At 33.6% G+C, this 20908-nt stretch overlaps 1 protein-coding gene and 1 long non-coding RNA gene across 4 annotated transcripts in view; one reads left to right on the plus strand and one right to left on the minus strand.

Moving 5' to 3' along the window:
* The window catches only part of LOC149491334 (uncharacterized), a 423150-nt gene that overhangs the window by 100430 nt on the left and 301812 nt on the right, over positions 1-20908 (plus strand). The gene's annotated exons all lie outside the window — the stretch shown is intronic.
* LOC149491336 (uncharacterized) overlaps positions 1-20908 on the minus strand; it is a 72682-nt gene that overhangs the window by 24692 nt on the left and 27082 nt on the right. For all 3 annotated transcript variants that reach the window (XM_089715187.1, XM_089715177.1, XM_089715167.1), the window contains exon 8: positions 17623-17653. In XM_089715187.1, the coding sequence (XP_089571313.1) occupies positions 17623-17653 (31 nt within the window). The remainder of the gene's footprint in view (positions 1-17622; positions 17654-20908) is intronic.

Genomic DNA, 20908 nt, shown 5'->3' on the forward strand with positions numbered 1-20908 from the left:
TGTAACTTTTCAATGGACCAAATACATTTATACATTTATTTGAGTTTTACACCTTAATTATGTCAGCAACATTAACATACAGGAACACACTATCGAAAATCTACTTTTAGTAATAAGACTGTATAGTTCATCATAATCTTTCTTATACAGGGTGTCCCAAAAAGTAGTGATGAACGGAAGCTGGGAGGTAGAGGACCTAGAGGGCTATCCGAATCACCCCCATGTGTGTTATGCGATTTTTCGTATTTTCGGAGTTATGACTCTTTTTTCAATTTTTCACCTATCGCCGAGTACGATGATATTTTCACTCATGGTGACATCAATTATTGCGGAAGATGCTTGATTTTTTTTTTGTGTGCTACGCTGAAAGATAGGCCAATTCAGTATGGTAATATTTACTATCGTTAGATCTTTGAATGGAATAAAACAAAGGATGAAATGCCAAGAAAGATAAAATTACCCAGTATGTTCACAACTTCAAGGGCCCATAAAAAAATAAAATCACATAAGAAAAGTTTTCCGTTTGGCTTTTAAAAACTTGCTCTATCTATCAGGTAGCTACCCTGAAAATTTCATTTTATTATTCAGAAGGCTTCAATCGAAAAATTGAAATCTAAATGTGGTAAGTGCAAAAATTTTATTAACATGATGATCATTAAAACCAATAAATAGGTGTTTAGTTACCAGAATTTTTTTTAAAATAACCCCGCTGTTGCTCAATGCAAGTGCGACATCACCGTAAAAAGTTGTCTATTAAATGTCTTTATGCCCTTTTATAATTTTAAATGGTTTCTTCTGCTACTATGAATTTCCGGGCCATTTCGTCCAAATTGTGGCATTCTCTCAAGTAGCCGAGGTCTATTTAGTATCCCCATTGAAACAAATCAATTGGGTTTAGGTCGAGGGACCGTGGAGGCCAGGTTTTAAGGCAAGCGTCACCGGCGCATGCGCAGGCTGCAACGACCAATCCATCTTTCAGGGTATCTTTACCCTTTAGCCTGGCCTGAACGGTCTCCGGACATAAACCATATTGATTTTTTTCCGTGGGGATACTACAAAGACGAGAGACTGCTACAATTTGGACGAAATAACCCGGAAATTCATAGTAGCAGAAGAAACCATTAAAAATGATAAAAGGGCATTCAGACATTTAAAAGACAACTTTTTACGGTGATGTCGCACTTGCACTGAGCAACAGCGGGGTCATTTTAAAAAATTCTGGTAATTAAACACCTATTTATTGGTTTTAATGATCATCATGTTAATAAAATTTTTGCACTTACCACATTTAGATTTCAATTTTTCGATTGAAGCCTTCTGAATAATAAAATGAAATTTTCAGGGTAGCTACCTGATAGATAGAGCAAGTTTTTAAAAGCCAAACGGAAAACTTTTCTTATGTGATTTTATTTTTTTATGGGCCCTTGAAGTTGTGAACATACTGGGTAATTTTATCTTTCTTGGCATTTAATTCTTTTTTTTATTTCATTCGAAGATCTAACGATAGTAAGTGTTACCATACTGAATTGGCCTATCTTTCAGCTTAGCACACAAAAAAAATCAAGCATCTAGCGCAATAGTTGACGTCACCATGAGTGAAAATATCATCGTACTCGGCGATAGGTGAAAAATTGAAAAAAGAGTCATAACTCCGAAACTACGAAAAATCGCATAACACATATGGGGGTGATTCGGATAGCCCTCTAGGTCCTCTACCTCCTGGCTTCAGTTCATCCATACTTCTTGGGACACCCTGTATACAGGGTGTCCCACTGTTGGTATACTAAGCTCAAAGGAGGTTATAGATTTGCATACGCTGAGAACGTAAAAAATACTTAAAAAATTCCAGACCCATTTTTTTTTCAAATAGATGAATTCTTAAAAGTCTATGGGTACACCCATGACAAGCAACCCGCCCAACTTTGCCACCAGCACGTGAGCTATCCTTTAAGATTATGTTTTCATAGACAAAATGCTCACATTAGAGAAGCGGTATATGACGGCTGCCCGAAGCTAGAGAAGAAAACATGGATTTTCAGGAAAAATTTAGCAAAAAAATTTTGACGTAATTTTGTTGTTTAAGTATTTTTTACGTGATCAGTGTATGCAAAACTACTAGTTCCTTCGCGCTTAGTATACCAATAGTGGGACACCCTGTATAAAATTCTCGTGTCACAATGTTAGTCTGCATACTCCTCCGAAACGGGTGGACCGATTCTCATGAAATTTTCTGTGCATATCGGGTAAGTCTGAGAATCGGCCAACATCTATTTTTCATATGTACCACGGGCGAAGCCCTAGCCGGGGCGGACCGCTAGTATCCATATAAATACTACTTGAAAAACGGTAACAAAGGCGAGTTGAATAGATCCTCAACCATTCTTAGGGTGCACTCACACACATCAGTCACCGTCACGGCACGTCACCGGACAGGATTAAAAAAAAATATGTATCAATAGTTCTAGTATGACTCTGTTCCCACACGACAGTCGCCGGCACGAAATCTATCAGTGACGTCACCGGTCAGGCACGTCAAATAATCTTTCCATACATGTATCATACTTTTATCCCCACTCACCCGGTGCCGTCACGTCTCAGTTCAGTCAGCGTCGTGCTACCGTCAATTGCTACATGTTCTCTAGCGTGACACACGTCTAATCACTGACTAACCTGATGTATGTGTTCAATGATTCAGTCAAACCGGCGACGTGACTGACGGACAACATGACGGTGACTGGTGTTTGTGGATACGTACACAAACCGTCACCGATCAGTCATCGGTGCCGTGACGGTGACTGATGTGTGTGAGTGCACCCTTAACTCGATAGATAGGTAGTAACCTATTTATATTTTATGACAAGCAATATTACGGCGGGAGAAGTAATGAGGAAACAAGACAAATATACTGAGAGCGATGTTTACAGCAATATAAAGGTTGTTCCTTTCCGTTCCGTTCCTTTATACGAGTTTAGATTTTAAAATTCACAACACCTGTTACACACAAGTACTTATAAAGACGGGAAGAGAAACAGGGGCAAAAATAAATACACGAGCATTGTTTATGACAAAGATAAACATGTCTAGCTGCGGGCTTTGATGCATAAAAAATATCGTAATAAAATATTATCTCGCATGTCATCAATCCTTTTGATTTCTGACATGTCGAGTTCATCGCAATGATCAATCTTTTTTATAAGAGCATTGTTGATGTATCTCTATCAATTGTAATCTTTTAGTTCGGGCCTTGATGCTCGGACACTCAACTTTAGATTAAAGGCCGCGCCGTAGTAGCTGAGCCACCATCACTTTATTTAATTAAATCATCATTACAGAGGTCACACACTTGTTGCAAAAGACAAGTTATTATAATTACTCACGTGATATGGTAAATGGTTGAATTATTTAAATCATTTCAATCTAATTTAGACCAACATTAAATAAATTATTTATTTAATATATTTAGTAGCTATTAATTTAAAAAAAATGTAATTAATCAAAGGACAAATTGGCCAAGCGATTTGTTTAGAAAAATGCAATCAAAATAAAAACGATACCTAATTATTGTTAAAAATTATTACAGTACCTATCTATATATTAATCTTATTTGGGTCGAATTAATAAAAGTATGTCTTAAATACTTTCACCACACTATTATCTAAATTAGATTGCATAAACCATTAATGTGGTCGACACTCGACAGGTGCAAATTAAAAAACACAATTATGAAAGGTTCCCTTTATCAAAGACTTAATCTTGTTACACGTCGTTGTGTTTCGATATACTGTTAGTCTCTTCCAATATAAGTATTAATATCAGTAAGTCCATCTAAGTATTTTACTCTTTGTTCGGATACTAAATAAAGAATTCAGTTCGAGTATAAAGCTACAAAAAGTAGGTACTACATACTACAAAGCATCCACAGAAGCATTGACAAAAACTGTCCATTAAATTCAACTTCCCCAGTATTATTGTGTTCAGCAAAAAGTTAAACCGCTCTAGAGCGTTAATGTTTCTTTGATCTTGCAAAGTAACGCCACTATAGAGAATGATAACAATAGTTGCACATCATTAGGCGAAACTTATTTAATTGGTCCATTTCTTATAATAAGGGTCAAGACGTTGAATTGAGTCCTATAATCCTTGGTCATGATTTAAACATGCCGCCGCGTAAATTGCTATGTTTATACAGCTACGGAGATAATCCTAGGGTAGATTATATTACATAAATTTTAATAAGGTTTATCTAATATTATTTCACACTGTTAGTACGATCACGGAGAGAAAAGTTATTTCTCATATACCTACCTACTAAAGACACTGTAAAGATTTTTCTGAAACTATTTTAAAACTTTTCATGAATAAAATATCAAAGTTAACTTACCTACTTTGAATAATGTTATGATTTAATGTTTATAAGCAGTAGTAAATATTATTTATTTATTACAATGATACGCGATAAAAAATTCACATTAGAACAACAACAAAATGTACCTAACTACATACAATGCCATCCACTGGGCTTTTAACGATACACTCACTAACAAAGCTATGAAGTGCACTCCTAAAATGTTTTCAACAGTATAAAACTCTTATTATTCTGAAAATACTGCATAAACATATTTTCGAAATCCATTTTCCTACTTTAATCCGAACGAAGTACCTGCTTGAAAAACCCAAATTAATAACAGTTACTAACTTTGCTAGTTAAGGTATTATACATTGTAACTACATACATATAAATATTCTCTCATAAATCTACATAACTACATATCACCATACAGTTCAAGGTGAATAGCTCTCGAAGTAAATACATATATGCATCCGTAGACATACAACATAATTTTATCGATGATAGTATACTATTCCGTTCATATTATACAGTTCGTTGGATTTTCCTCCATCGCGCAACACGAAACGAGATCAGGACAACGCAGATTAAACTCGGTTACTGTACATTACTAATAAAACTAATATTTGAACTGGCCCTGATAAAACTATCCAGACTACGAACAGAACGAGTTTTTAAGAATAAGAAGAAGAATATAATCTATATATATAAAACTCAAAGGTGACTGATATAGTGATCTATCAACGCACAGCCCAAACCACTGGACGTATCGGGCTGAAATTTGGCATGCAGGAAGATGTTAGGACGTAGGCATCCGCTAAGAAAGGATTTCCCGAAATTCTTGCGGGAACGGGGAAAAACGGTGATGCACGTACAAAGTCGTGGGCGGAAGCTAGTAAGAGATATTTTCCGATCCGAATTCACTGATCTCAATGCGCGTATGATTAAAATATTAAAGGTGTATACATTGTCAATTTCAGTATCTATATTTTAAGCTACAATGAAGGATATTAACCCCACGTAAAGTTAATCTAAAACGGTATAACATTTACCTCATATAAACACACGTTGTTATGACCGAATACCAAAGACATACATTTTCCTTTTACATAGATATGAGCGTAGCACGATCGTATAATTGTGTGTACATTCAATTACATTATAATTGTATTTATTACCTACTTACACTATAATAATAATAGCAGTCCAAACAAAGTACGTGATTGCGCACTCGTATAGCAGTATTAACATATAAGCAATACAAAACAAGGTAAAGCGAACCAAATAGCCAATAGGACGTAGACGTAGCTGAGACAAGATCGGTACAATAAGGTTATCGCGACGCAACCGAAGATTACTTCTCCATTCCTACTCAGTACGATGCAGTCGATGCATCAACATTCAACACTTCGGTTCTTTGCCAATGAGTTATAATTTCTGGATATGGTAAATGATTTAAAATACGAATATGAATTGTATAATAGGACAGTAATTACTAGTTATCCGTAGTTATGACTATTGACTAGAATATGGGTGTCTCGAAAAATTATAATGTCTATTTAAAATATAATATTGATTTTCAATAAAATCAAATAGAGATTTTTGTTTAAATATGCTATTTTACATAATTCAAACAATGTACTCTACTTCAGCGATAAAATTATACTATTAATAATATTACACCTTGATACCTCTCGTAAGTCGTATCTGTTAAAAAAATCTCAAAAACCTCTTTGGCGACTAAAGACGTATTTACACAATTCATTCAAACCAAATTCCAAACAACAGTCCATTTTCATTTAACCTTCCTTTTGTGGGAATTTTATGGAATACGCGTCTAATTCTTCGGCTTTATTAGGCGCGGGTCAAACACAAGCGGCGCGGGCGCGGGCGTGCCATAAGCGCACCTCTTGAATCTGTTTTGCACCACGTCCTTCTTATACATTTTGTATGAAAGAATTTTGGACAGGCGTCGAGACGGCACGCCACGGTTGTGCCAAGGTTACGCCGCCTTTCCAAAATTATTTCATACAAAATGCCAATAGCGCACCCGATGCACGCCGGCAGCGCGCCCGCGGCGCGCCGCGCCGCTTGTATATGTCCCGCGCCTTACATATAGAATTTATTTTCAAAATTCTTTTAAACACGTGTGTTACCGCAGCAACACGAGAAAAAACGCGCCTTCAATGTGACGACAGAGAAATTTGATTAAGAAGCAATTTGAACAGTAGTCAATTGGGTTATGTGAACGTTTTTTTTTTTTATTTGAATTCAAATTCTGTATCTAAATGTATATTTATTTAAATTTTAATTTTAATTAAGGCGATTGTTTATTTAAATTATATTATAATTTAAATTGAAATAATCTGAAATATGTAGAAGAAAGCACAAATATACGAAATTTGTAATTTTATTCAGCGGATGAACTGAACTTTTTTACGTAATACATAATATTTGATAGTTTTTCAATTATTTATTTTACACTCTCATCTTGTATAAATCAGTATAGCACACATCTAGTATATTATATTGTTGTGTTTTACTTGGTATATTTTCTTTACAAAAAACCTCAATTCTGCATTTATTTTATTTATTTATTTATTTATTTCTGATTCTATTCTTACAATAATTACATAATAATTGAACAATACGCCAATGAAAAGGAATTCCATTAATAGAATTATTATAATAAACATGTGACAAAGAAAATTGAGTAAGAAAGTAGAAGGAAAAGATATACGTTAAAATAATAAACAAAATACTATTGTGATGAGTGTAGGTGTAGGAATGGTGTGTAGTCTGTTGTGAGTGAGTGTGTGAATGAGAGTATGTATGTATATAATTTAAGTAACTAAAAATTAAGTACTGAAACCTATATAATATATTATATATGATAGTTATTATGAATTATTGGAAAAAGTGATTTCTTTTTTAAAATTTGAGCGAGATGTCTTAAATATTTTGTCGATATTTTGTTATTATGATTTGGTGATTCTGTACGCTTTGTAATCATATATTTAAAAAATCTAGACAAGACAGACTCATTGAGAATTTATCGTCAATAACTGACTAATAATGACGTGTCACTTGTTGAAGGTTAAACATATCGTAAAAATTACTCCTTCATACTTTATGCATTAATTTACTAAGTTCTCGAGCCGTAGTTTGTAAACAATGAATTGTATCAGATTATAAACGAAACTCATTCATAATTAAAAACGTTTGTGTTTACTTGAGTCCAAGAAAATAGTATCTTATAAAACACTAGTACATTCGATTGCCATTTCTTTAGCATGTATTTGTAAACATTTAGCGTAATAATTACTTTACTAAAGTTCAATTAGTTCTTAGATGGGTAATTATAAATATAAGCAGACGCTGATTTAGCGGCGAAGGTTATTTATTTTAAACATCTAATCGCTAGGTCAACTACTTCACTAAACATTTACATAATAATTATAATCTTTATTTTAACTATGAATAATATTTATTATCGTTTACTGTCTTAATAAATGTTTGTAAATTTGTGGTCTTTACACAACATTTAAAATAAAACCTTGTAATTTTTACTCTTAGTAACTAAACAGAATAATTAATATATGAAATGAATAATAATATGAACTTGGCTCGTGAATTTTTTTATACGTTAACCATCGTCTTATGTTATTGGATATTATTATTCAATATAACAATAAAATTATTCAAAAGGTAGATTTTTTTATATCTCGTTTCTATAAAATTGTTTCATGCAATTATATATTTTTAATAATATGACAATAAAATAAATATATACCTTCTCTCAATATAGCCTCAAAAATCTCGTAGGTCGCGCCGCAGTCATCGAGTATAGAATGAGTAACTTTGTGTATACGATCTGCATCCAAAGATTTGGAGCGAGATCGGAATTCCTCGGGGTCTATGGTGGGCTCAAGCGTCGTAGCCGGCACGGCACACGACCCCCTTCGACCTTCACCCGATTCATGACGCCAATGACCTACTTTCTTCGAAAATGTCCGAATTAATTCCTGAAAGGAATGTTTGTAGTTGTGGCCGCTTCCGCTCGATCCGGACCCCCGCCTCTCTGAAGAATCTTTATTTCGGGTTATATTTTCGGCCAACTTCTTCACGAAGCTCTTGTTATCTAAGCGGCTCTTGTGACTTATTTTGGTATTGCTGATTTCACCGTAGCGTTCGCATTTGCTGAATTCATTTTCTTGTATATCGTCCATAACATCGCTGAACAATGGTGAAACGTAATGGCGGTAATCTTGCCGGGTGGGTTGTAGACTCGATGAATATCTATCATCGTCGTGTCTTCGTCTACTTTCTCCATGGCTGGAATGCGGCGTGGAAGATGCGCCGTAAACTTGCGCTTGAGGGTCCATTACATCTCGGTAGTATGAAGCAAAATTAGAATATCTATCTCTAGGACTAGATGAATACTCGTAGGAACTTCCGGGCGTCCCCCGAAAACTTCTGTGTGTGCAGCAACTTCTTCGATTGATAGGAATGGCTTTGCTGCGTCCATCGCTTTGAGCTGGACGCGGATCTGGCGTACTCAAATTTGATTGCCAACTATCAGAGCTATCCTCCTCTTCCAAAGGAGGCGTGGACTCCCTCGAGTGGTGTTTGTGGAAGAAATTTGATAGCCCGTGCATGGTTATAAATTTATACCATTATTTCAGTAGCAAGTACACTCATTTTTATAGTCTATTTAATAACGCTGTTCAAGTCGAATCCAGACTGAGGTTCGAAATAAAATAAAAATTGATAGTTAAATAAAAATATCTTTAAATAGGCGTAGAAGTTGAATAACCCAATAAGAAACCGGTGTGAAATATGACGTAACGTAATACCCAATTTGTTTACTACAATATGGTTTTGAATGAAGGCCGGTTTCTTCTATTTTCAAAGAAGAGGGTGTGTTGAATATAAAGAACAAGAATATACTTGAAAATAAATAAGGGGATTTTTTACAATAGTAAATGCATGACGCATGCGTGTATAAGGTCACCTTCACAGATTTAGCACTCTTTAAACTGATCTCTTTTTGCAATCAAACCATTCTGCCTTTGACCTTTGCTTAAAATTTTAACCCAGTGACGTACTTTTTAGGGCATAGGATATCATGATTAAAATAGCTTTTATCTATACTAATATTATAAAGCTGAAGAGTTTGTTTGTTTGTTTGTATGTTTGTTTGTTTGTTTGTTTGTTTGAACGCGCTAATCTCGGGAACTACTGGTCCGATTTGAAAAATTCTTTCTGTGTTAGATAGCCCATTATAGGTTATAGGCTATATATCATCACGCTATGACCAACAGGGGTGGAGCCACGGGGGTGAAACCGCGCGGAGCAGCTAGTATTAAATAAATGGAGAAACTCTAACAGATACGCTTATTATTTCTGAATTTATTTTATATTGAGAACGGAAACGATAAATAAATGTGCAGATGCAATTATAGAGTAAACAAAGCAATTTTATCCTGTGTGACAAACTCTGAATTCGTTGTTTTGCCATTATAATTTGAATTAACTAACCCCAACTCAGCTCTTATTAAAAAAAAGGCAACGCTTTAATGATTTCTATTTTTCACACACAAATTGTAAAGTAATTTCATGGTCGTATTGAAATAACTATATATCCTTTTAGAGTATTTCATAAAAGACAAGACACTGTTAAGTTGTGTATTTTACCAAATATCCATCTATACTAATCTTATAAACCTGAGTTTGTTTGTTAGTGTGTTTGGTTGAACGCCTTAATGTCAGGAACTACAATGGTCCGGGAGCCAGCAGCAGATTTTATGACCAAGTTCCTCTCAAGCGGTAATTAGTAAAATGCATCAAAGTATAGTATTATGAAGCCTCGTGAACGTCAGCTGGAGCTCGGTTGGGGGGAAGAGCGGTTGTAGCCTCCCGTATCAGCTGACGGTTTTTCCACCAAGATACAGCCAGCTGACATATATATTTATCCACAGTTACATATAAGCTATCATCAGGTAAATTTTTGTTTGAGAGGAAATAACGGAAAATAAATTTTTCTTTAAATTTAACTTTCATGTTCGAGACACCAGCTGACGTATAATACACCATGTTGTAACCAGCTGACTATTTTTTTTCGTTGAGATATTGGGTTAGCTACAATTTGACAAATTTTTAGCTGAGAGGAAATGAATGAATGAATGTATTTTTTTTCCTACGTGCGTGGGAGGCTACAACCGCTCACCCCCCCCAACCGAGCGCCAGCTGACGTTCACGAGGCTTTATAATACTATACTCTCATGCGTCTGACGAATTATCTCTTGAGAGGAAATAGTTAACCAAATTTGCACCTGGCTCCCTAACCACAAGTCCGATTTTAAAAATTATTTCAGTGTCAGGTAGCCTACTTATCGAGAAAAGCCTATTTATATGGTAGCAACTTCGGAAAATATATAGGATGGGAATGATTTAGCTATATTTCCAATGTAAAGAAGCTAATAATTTTATCACTACACTTATCAGCCCAATTGAGGAGCTGTCACATGTCAAACGAATGGCATCCGTCGTCGCTTAACATTCCATTTCATCAACGAGGATTTAAAGCCAGAAATACGGCTAACGTTATCTCTCCAGACGAATCTTATATAATAAACTTATCTCTAACTACTGCGGAATGTAAAATTTTATGGCATTTTTTTAGGGAAATGCAGAACTACTTTACTGAATTTAATGATTATTACTTTAGGGCGAAGCTAATCTATATAAGTGTTAAACACTTCTTTACATCAGTCTGAATGGAGTGGCAAGCTCAACTATGAAAACTTTATTTTGCGAAAATCCGAATATTATTCTTATGTATATTCATTGAAAAGCAAACGTATCGGAAGTAACTACTACTAACTTACTAACATATTATAAACTAATACTGTACGTACTGTTGTACTTAATTGAGGAGTTTGGTAAAATAGACGTATAATATTACCCTATGATAGGTCTAATCTCGTTACACGCGTATTATATCTGTATTGTAATGTAATAGGATCTTTCGTGGTTTCTACGCCTCTGCCCTTATTCATCTAAAAAGAGGGCAATTGAGAACGTTTATATTCATCGCACCAGGTTTAACCTTAGCCATTAATTCAACGTGTTTATGCCGAAAATAAATTAAAGACCCTTCAAGATCTTTGATTTTGCCCGCGTCTTTTTGATGTTTTCCTTAGATAAATCATATATAAGGGAAAACGTTTAAGGATCTTAATCGCGTAGTCATTTTTTATTTTGTTGCCACTGTGAGTCCTTTTACAGCACTTTTTTATATTCGTATTTTAATATAGCTTTTCTATTTACCTCGATGAAAAACAACCAAAAAATTTATTACAAACTCTTTAATATACCAGCACAAAAACACGATTTCATCGAAGCTAGCAAGTAATAGTGTGATCTGCGAAAGACTGCACGTAGTTATTAAAACAAAAGAATTTTCCATTTTCAATCTTCTCGTTTAAAAATGAAACATGTTAAAAAGCATTTTCGAGCATCGCAAGCGCCAATAGCAAGGATGGTAAACAATGGCCTCCCGGATATATTGTAAAATGGCATATATTGTTGACAGCTTTGTTTTTCAATACTGTAATTTAAAATCGGTCGCGTATAATGGCCATAGATTTATATCACTAAGGGCTGATTTTTCAATCCTGGGTTAAAACTTATTCATCGAATAACATATTAAACTACCATTTCAAAAATGTATTCTAATTGTCCGTATATGACAGTCTACAGGTGAAATTTTAAAATGTTCGTGTAATACTTTATTGGACGAATAAATTTTAACCAAGGATTGAAAATCGGCCCTTAATTGAATCTAAAGTAAACGCGCCGGCTTACCGACCCGCACCTTGTCTTGCATAGCCATAATTATTTAGATTTTAGAAGATTAAACTCATTAAACTATTGTTCGGAGGAAAACAAAAACTTTGAAGTATCAAAACAACAGCGCTTTGAAATATTTTCAACGCTAATATTCAAAATTACGATATGAAAATTATCTCAATATTTAATACTTCTATATGGTACCTACTTTGTCTCCTAAACTATTTCAATTGGTTATAGACAGATAAACTATATTGTGTAATATAACAGCGATTATTAAGATTTGATATCGACTTAATTATTAATAGATACCTAGGTATTAAATCGTAAATGCAAACAAAAAACATTTTTTTTAAGATATGGAAATAAAAATAAAATTTAATTTTTTACTATCCACTGCAGTAGGAACTTATTGAAAGGTTTTCTAGTAAAAGAGTTAGTAGGTTTATTCTATTTTAGTCGAGTATTTTTATAACAAAAATAGAAAAGGGTCGTAGCGTTTACACCCGACCCGACACAGAGAAAAAGAAACGCATTTTTTCGCCTATTTCCATTTTTCATGAGAAAAATATCTATAGGCTCCTTTATGTTATGTATTTAAATACCTAATTTTGAGAGATCATAATTCATAAGTATCAAATTGCATCGTTAAACTCAGAGTTGAAATCACATCATCACAATTCTTTTAAATATTTGATTTTATTTTATTACTGAATAAATAATATAATAAGTCTTAAGAAGATGTGTGATCGAATTGTAAATAAAATTAGTTATAGTCTCAACCTAGCGCACAGTCTGTTTAAATATATTATAATCAACGTAAAATGTTGTGATTAAAACTGAATCATCAAAATAAAATGTCAAGCACGTTGACCGCTATGGGATGGGACGCAATTGAGTTTTTCTATTTAAAAACACTTGAACTTTGAATTTTGTAAAATAACGAATACATTTTAAACGAACCAAACAGATTATAATTAAATTATTTCAATACTAACTTTAAAATATTATTGATCAAACGGATATATGTTTACAAATAAAAATTATGTTTGCATAAATTAGTCTCACAGAACAACGACGTATGTCCATAATTTACGAGAATAATTTGGCACTAAATTAATAGCTAATAAATATTTAAACAATAGTCGGCGGGCAATTAATGCATGTGTTTGAAACCTAAATACTTTTTGTCAACAACGGCATAACGCCAAGATGCATGTGGTCAAAACAACACGATTATTGACGTGATAAAATGCCAAAAGTAAACACACCGCTAATGTCGAGATTCGACCGAACAGCGTAATGAAAATCTTGTTTCACTTAACAACTGTATAATCTTAATCACTTCAATTTTTATTAAACACGAGACCGAGTCGTATCTATCACTGCAATTCTATATTTGACTCGTGCGCGACACGTCATTTACCCGCGGCAACCGTGGGAACACTAAGTAAAATAAATAAGCAAGAGAGCAAACGAGAAGGCAGTATATAATATAATGCGAATCTACATCGGCCGCGTGGTGAGCACGCGACAAAGGTAGGGTTAACATTAATTTGCGATTACTAGTCACCCGCGAAATCTGTAATGGACATCAATTAATCTCCTTAAGGGTGCACTCACACACATCAGTCACCGTCACGGCACGTCACCGGACAGGATTAAAAAAAAATATGTATCAATAGTTCTAGTATGACTCTGTTCCCACACGACAGTCGCCGGCACGAAATCTATCAGTGACGTCACCGGTCAGGCACGTCAAATAATCTTTCCATACATGTATCATACTTTTATCCCCACTCATCCGGTGCCGTCACGTCTCAGTTCAGTCAGCGTCGTGCTACCGTCAATTGCTACATGTTCTCTAGGGTGACACACGTCTAATCACTGACTAACCTGATGTATGTGTTCAATGATTCAGTCAAACCGGCGACGTGACTGACGGACAACATGACGGTGACTGGTGTTTGTGGATACGTACACAAACCGTCACCGATCAGTCATCGGTGACTTGACGGTGACTGATGTGTGTGAGTGCACCCTAAATCCGCTAATTCTCGCGCGGCTTTCTCCGCTTCCATAGTTACTGACTTAATATATCTATGAAACGAACATATTAAAATAAATACATTATCAAGAAAATCATTACTACTTGCCCCTGTTTTAAACATTTTAGGACAAGGACGGGAACATGAATAAATGACACATTTGTATAATCACATTCCAAGAAAGGGTGTCATGACACATGATTACATTTTACTTAATACACGTTGAATAAAATGATTTTGTTTCATACGCAATACTGCGGGGAATCGCTGAAAAAAATTAAAAATAATGGAATGACGTTTATTGTTTAATTTACATAAAAAGCCAATGACAACAACAAAAACATCTAAATTATGTATAACTATTTCAAAACGGGATTCGATAAGCTCAACGCGATAGGGGGTTTGAAGGTCACCTAGTAAGGCGTCTTGGAGTTTCCCTTTGTGGGATATCACAAATCTAAGGGAGTAAGAAACGAGGAAAATCGTTGGGAACAACTGTCCCACGATTTAGGTTATAAATTGCGTTGTGGAATCAGCGCTTTATTTATTGCCCTGTTATTATGAGAAGTTATAAATCCATCTTAAGAACACATGCCAAATGTTATAAAAACAATTAATTTTATAATTGTTTTTAAATAAGGGAATGTCAATTCGATTCGTGTTTATTTTATTTTGCTGCAACGACATAAAATATGAATTTTAAGTAACATTATGTGTTATCTAATTCGGATTTCAAGTAAACACCTTTTCTCTATCTATTTACAACAACATGTTTATCATTACATATCTCAGAAACAATAATTAATCGCATTATTTTTTAGGAATGCAAGTTTCGTCAAAATCAATTTAATAATCGTAAAAAATATACAAGATATAAATTGTTATATCAATGGAAAATTTACAGAATAATATGTACCTATATACTATACTAACTGCGCCCCGCAGTTTCACCCGCGTGGCTTCGCTCCTGTTGGTCTTAGCGTGACGATAATAGTATATAGCCATTCTCGATAAATGGGCTATCTAACACCGAAATAATTTTTCAAATCGGACCAGTAGTTCCTGAGATTAGCGCGTTCAAACAAACTCTTCAGATTTATAATATTAAGTATAGATATGGTATGTAAATTTTCTTACGTCGACTGGTTACAGGTGGTATTCTGTCAATGAATGCTATACCAGCAAAAACCAGGGATGTAATGATTCAAGTTTCAGTGTCACATATACCTACAGCAGGCTCCCAGGAAAAGCTTTTTATCGGCTGTATAAGTCAGGATAAGGAGTAATGCGATCAGAGGCTGAGATTGTGAGTATAAGCTGTTGAAAATCTTACCTAGATCTTACCTACTAACAAAATAAGGATGTATGTGTAATATCTCATATACATATATGTGTGTTTATTCTTTGGAATATTCAAAGAGTTGAGTACCTACTATCTGGGCACTTAATTTTTTCTAGCTAGGAAGACATAAGAAATTTGTGAGATCAATAATAATTAGTTTTTTTAAATCCTGCTGTTTTGTATTAACAAATTGTAAAACGTAAAAAAGTAAAATTATTCCAGTTTCGTAATATAACTTTATTTAATAATGCTCTATTTGTATAAAAGTTCATTATTTATCACACAGGACACCAATTTCTGGAATAGTTCTATAATTTACTAATTAGGTATTAATGAAATACTTTGACAGCTCTGTGTAGGTAGTTTTCTAGGAAATAATATGGGTGACATTTCCCACTAGGTAATAATGTAGTAAGTGGAAACTTAGCTTGTGTACTCTCACCCTATTTATAATAAAAAGGTTAGCCCAGTATGTAGGGTTATTTTAATCGTAGGTATATGACCCCGACCCTCGTCCAATGAATAAATGTGAAGACACAATTTTTCTTCTCCTTAATTGCTATCAATCACAATTTAATCGCTTCGTGATAAGGATTGATTTAAGTAGTTTCCAATAATGTCTGCCGCCGCTGTCGTACAAATAAATATAAGAGGCATAAAAATGGTAAAAGTATGTTGTGACGATACTAAAGTACTTCCCGAAGTCTTATTGAATAAATAAATATTTCGAGTTTGAGTTTAAAATAAGATCATCAGTTAACTGAATGTAAATAACTATATTGGATATAAAAATTAAATATAAAAATTAAATATTTTACCTGTCTAATAACTCATATCTATGCAGTATGCATTGAAAAATTCATTTTCAAGGTTCATTGGACAGTCAATAGGCGTTTGCATGGCAATCAAGTTACATAAGAATCGAAGTATAATATGGTTGTTGCTTTACGAAAGATCAATTATTTATCTAATGTAAGAGTAATCAACGTTCCCTCCCAGCCTATTTCGTAAAATTTGCCGAAGGTAATAAACGTATACTACAAGACTCGGAAATTTGCCAAGTGCCATTCATACTAGTAACTAGAAGATACTTGAAAACGCTTTTTCCTTTTCGAAAATCTTATTTAAGACCTGGTAATTTTACAGCTGCACGAATACAGGGAATACAAAATAGACTTTTGTATATGGATTAATTTTTATACTTATCTAGACAGTCTGTAAAAATCAAAACAAGATGAATCCATCTTATCAACATAAAATTATCAAATCTGACCTATTTACAGCATAGCTAATAGTAGCATATTTATAATAATGTATTTCTCTGTTCAGTAAATTAATTATTTCAACTAACTAATAAATTAACGCTAATTATTTGGTCAAATACTGAAATAATAATTTGCATTGGACTGCTTTTCAGCATAAACGGAAAATTTAATTTTGCATGATTACAACGTATATTTACTATGGCAATCTATTAATTTAATTATTGGAAATTTCGATAACTATCTGTCGATATAAAACTATATGCACAAAGCATATATATGTATGATTAGTGCTACAATATTCAGAACAATAAACGAAATACTCTTGGAAATTCAAGTCTTACCGAAATTGTAAACCAATCTCCACGTTTGCGTATCTTGTATGTGTGGTAGGTATGGCGAGTTTTTGAATATCTATATCCGAAAGATTAATACTGGTAAAGAGACCATAGGAGATTCATTAATTTTAAATGTATTACGAGTTTATAAACCGTCTTATTACCGCCTTGTGTACTTACACATTTTTAAAATCCGAGTGTATTGGAAATTGGACACAGATTTTCGTCCACAAACAAGCTAAGTCAGCCGCAACTACCTCATATTATCTGGTTAATTGAGCAAACACAGAATGCGATATCAGCACTACTGTTCGGTAAGTTTAATCACTAGCTTGAAAGTTGGAAAATCAATATTGAAGTCGGTGTATCTCAGACTTGCCACAAAGTGCTTCTGTTCTGTGCTCATGCTTGAGTGAGACTCAAAACTCACCTGCATGGTGGTGTGGTTGAGCAACCGCCCTCTGTAAAGAAAATAAACAAAAATAAATAAAACAGAAAATTTAAAAAATTACATAATATAACAAAACAAACAAAAAACAACTGAAATGTTTAAATGTCGTAATCTTTTTCTTAATATATGAACACATTTACGTCACCTTAGATGGTATCGTTAGTGCTAATAAAATACAAATAAAGTCTCGAATAAACCATTTCTGAAATTGAATGATCTTCATGAACTTTAAATAGAAAATTATAAAGGTTAGCTATCAGTCATACAATGGAACATATTCAGTCATACAATTCAAAAAAACCCAAGCGAAAAAAATAGGTATGTACAACGCAGGAAATTTCCCTCAGTTGCATTTCAGCATTTCAGTTTCTTTTTTTAGTTGAGAAAAAGGGCAATTTCATCTTTTAAGATCTAAACAGGGGAAAATGACGGTAACGATTTAGAACAAGAACTTAGGTAACGATTTAGAACAAGAACTTATTAAGTTTTTAACTTTTTACCTCAGTTACGTAGTAAGTACGGTTCTTGATCCTCGCTACAAGGTCACTTTTTGTCGCGATCACTATCGAGTTTTTAGTATAAAATGTTAACTCATAAACTAGTGTTCCGATTTTTTTTACAATAAAAAAAAAACATTTTTCCTAGTAACATAGGCTTTTTTAACCCAGGTCAAGTCAGGACATACGGGGAAGTAACAAATATAACGTTTAAGAATAAAGTACTTGAAAAAATCCTTCCTAGTTTATTCTTGATACCATGAAATAAAATAACATAAATAAATATTTCATCTTAATATATAACATTATTTACGCCTGTTAATACGTTAAAGCAATTTTTACATTAAAATATTTGCTTTATGACAATTGACATTATAAAATATCTATCAGCTGTTTCTTTGTATTGTTAATTTTAATTCAATAGTTATGTTAATGTCTTTTACATATTTTTCTATTAACTTTGTACTTGAGTTGTACTATGTATTTACTATTTATAAAAAAATACTATGAGGAGTTATAGTACGAATAAATAACAGTTTCTTTGAAAAGGTACATTCAGTTCTGTGACGAAATTAGTATCCACCTAAGGTATCCACATTTGTCCTTTGTGATAAGTACTGTGTTATTATTATACAGTTTACAGATTCGCTTTATGTATTAACTGTTGACAGACCGCCTTGTTCTCACAGTAATCATAAAAAGTTGAACAATGGACGAGTGGCCAGAGCAAATAATAGATGCAGTGCTAAGCACCGTAATATAGATTTTATTTAATCATAGCTGCCAGCCTTTGCAAGCGTAATTGCGTATAAAGCTATGTTTAAAGTGCACTGAATATAATTTATGTAAACGTAAAGCATTATATAAGATCATTTAAATATAATTACAGTAGATACGATTGTGCGGAATATACAAGGATCTTCAGGAAATATAAAAATATAATGTTGCTTATAAAGGGTAGTTTGAAGCTATTGATGTGAAACTGGACCGTGAAAACTGTAATAGAACATCTCGTCTGATACAGTATGGGATGCTTGTATTATTATTTACGTACTACATATTTAATTTTTGCCACGTGTATCTACAACGAATGAAAACAATTAACTCTATTAATTCTCTATTATATAACTAAAAATAATTAAAAAAACTTCACTCCCATTTTTACTATTCTGTTGAATATTTTATTATTATCCTAGCAACGTAAGAGGCTCTTCTTTTATACCGGTAATTGCAATTTGCTCACAAAGAAATGCTCTTTTAAACGTCCGTGTGATCCCAAAAAATTATCAATTATCTGCTTCTATCAATTAACTTAATAAACAATTATATAATAAATAAATCCATACTAATATTATAAATGCGAAAGTAACTCTGTCTGTCTGTCTGTTACTCAATCACGCCTAAACTACTGAACTAATTTTCATGAAATTTGGTATGGAGATATTTTGATAGGTACCCGAGAAAGGACATAGGCTACTTGATATCCCGGGAAAATGACGCAATCCCAGAAATCCCACGGGAACGGGAACTATGCGGATTTTTCTTTGACTGCGCGGGTGAAGCCGAGGGCGGAAACCTAGTATACTATAATTTACAGTAGCTCTTACGCTTTCACAACTGTTTGCATCTTTCGTCTTTATTTCTTTCGTCTCCATTTGTGTACTCTCCGTGCTTTCTCATAAATTTTACAAAATCCAAATAATTATGCTATAGATAGACCCTTTCGAGTTTATATCACCCGCAAACAATTTCAGGCTTTAACACATTACAATAAAGTCTTACATCGTTTCGATCGATTCGATCGATGTTTTTTATAACACTAGATGTATTATCTATAGATCGACCATCCTAAAGAGTAAAGGCCTTTGCAATATAACTTTGAGAAACTAATAAAGACGTTTTCTACTGCTGCTCAAACACCGATTGTACGAGAACTGCGCAAGCAATAAAAGTGAAGATCGATTGAAGAGATACTACTTTAGAGCTAACTTTATCAATTTTACCGACATTGAGAGACCACCTCAATTCAAATCACATCGCCATTAGTTGTTTCTGTATAACTCACATTTTGTATCCCTCCTAATACAAGCGTGAATGTATAAATTTAAATCAAGGTGGCATAATTATAAAACATAATAAAATACCTATAAATAGTTCGCCAATGTAGTTTCCTACAAAAACTAATTTTAGAATATATTTCTCTCACCCCGTTTGTTTAACCATACTTCACATCAATTAAACCATGATGCGTAAAATTTATTCATATTAATTCATCTCATTTGACTTCACATTATATAAATGTAAATCAAAGTTTTCTGTGGCTCATTAATTGGCAAACCCTCTCGATCAATACATAAATTGATGCATAAATTATTATTTATTGAACTCACTCCAAATTCAATATTGATAATTGAAGCTCTCTTTCTGGAACATTATTGTCACAAGGGAAATATATATTTTTAATTAATCCACTCTTTAATCTTCGTCGGTACTAATATAAATAAACGATTGTTGATAAAACATTACAGGCAAAGCTCGAGGGATTAATAATGTAGAGCTCGTTGTTCGTGAAAAAAATAACATGAGTTAAGCGCTTATTCGATGTATGTATTCTATTTTTTAGTAGAATCCGCTTCTGCTTTGACTGTTAAGATAATTAGATAACGGTTTTATTACAAATAACACATTACAAAAGACCATTTTCATCGATCTTCACATGCACAGATCGTATTCAATACCTAACCTACCATCATTCCTTGCCAGTTAAC

The sequence above is a fragment of the Colias philodice genome, chromosome 1 (assembly GCF_061535455.1).
Source record: "Colias philodice isolate Cphi_HAF_F1 chromosome 1, ilColPhil1 Martin Lab GWU primary, whole genome shotgun sequence".
Lineage (NCBI taxonomy): Eukaryota > Metazoa > Arthropoda > Insecta > Lepidoptera > Pieridae > Colias > Colias philodice.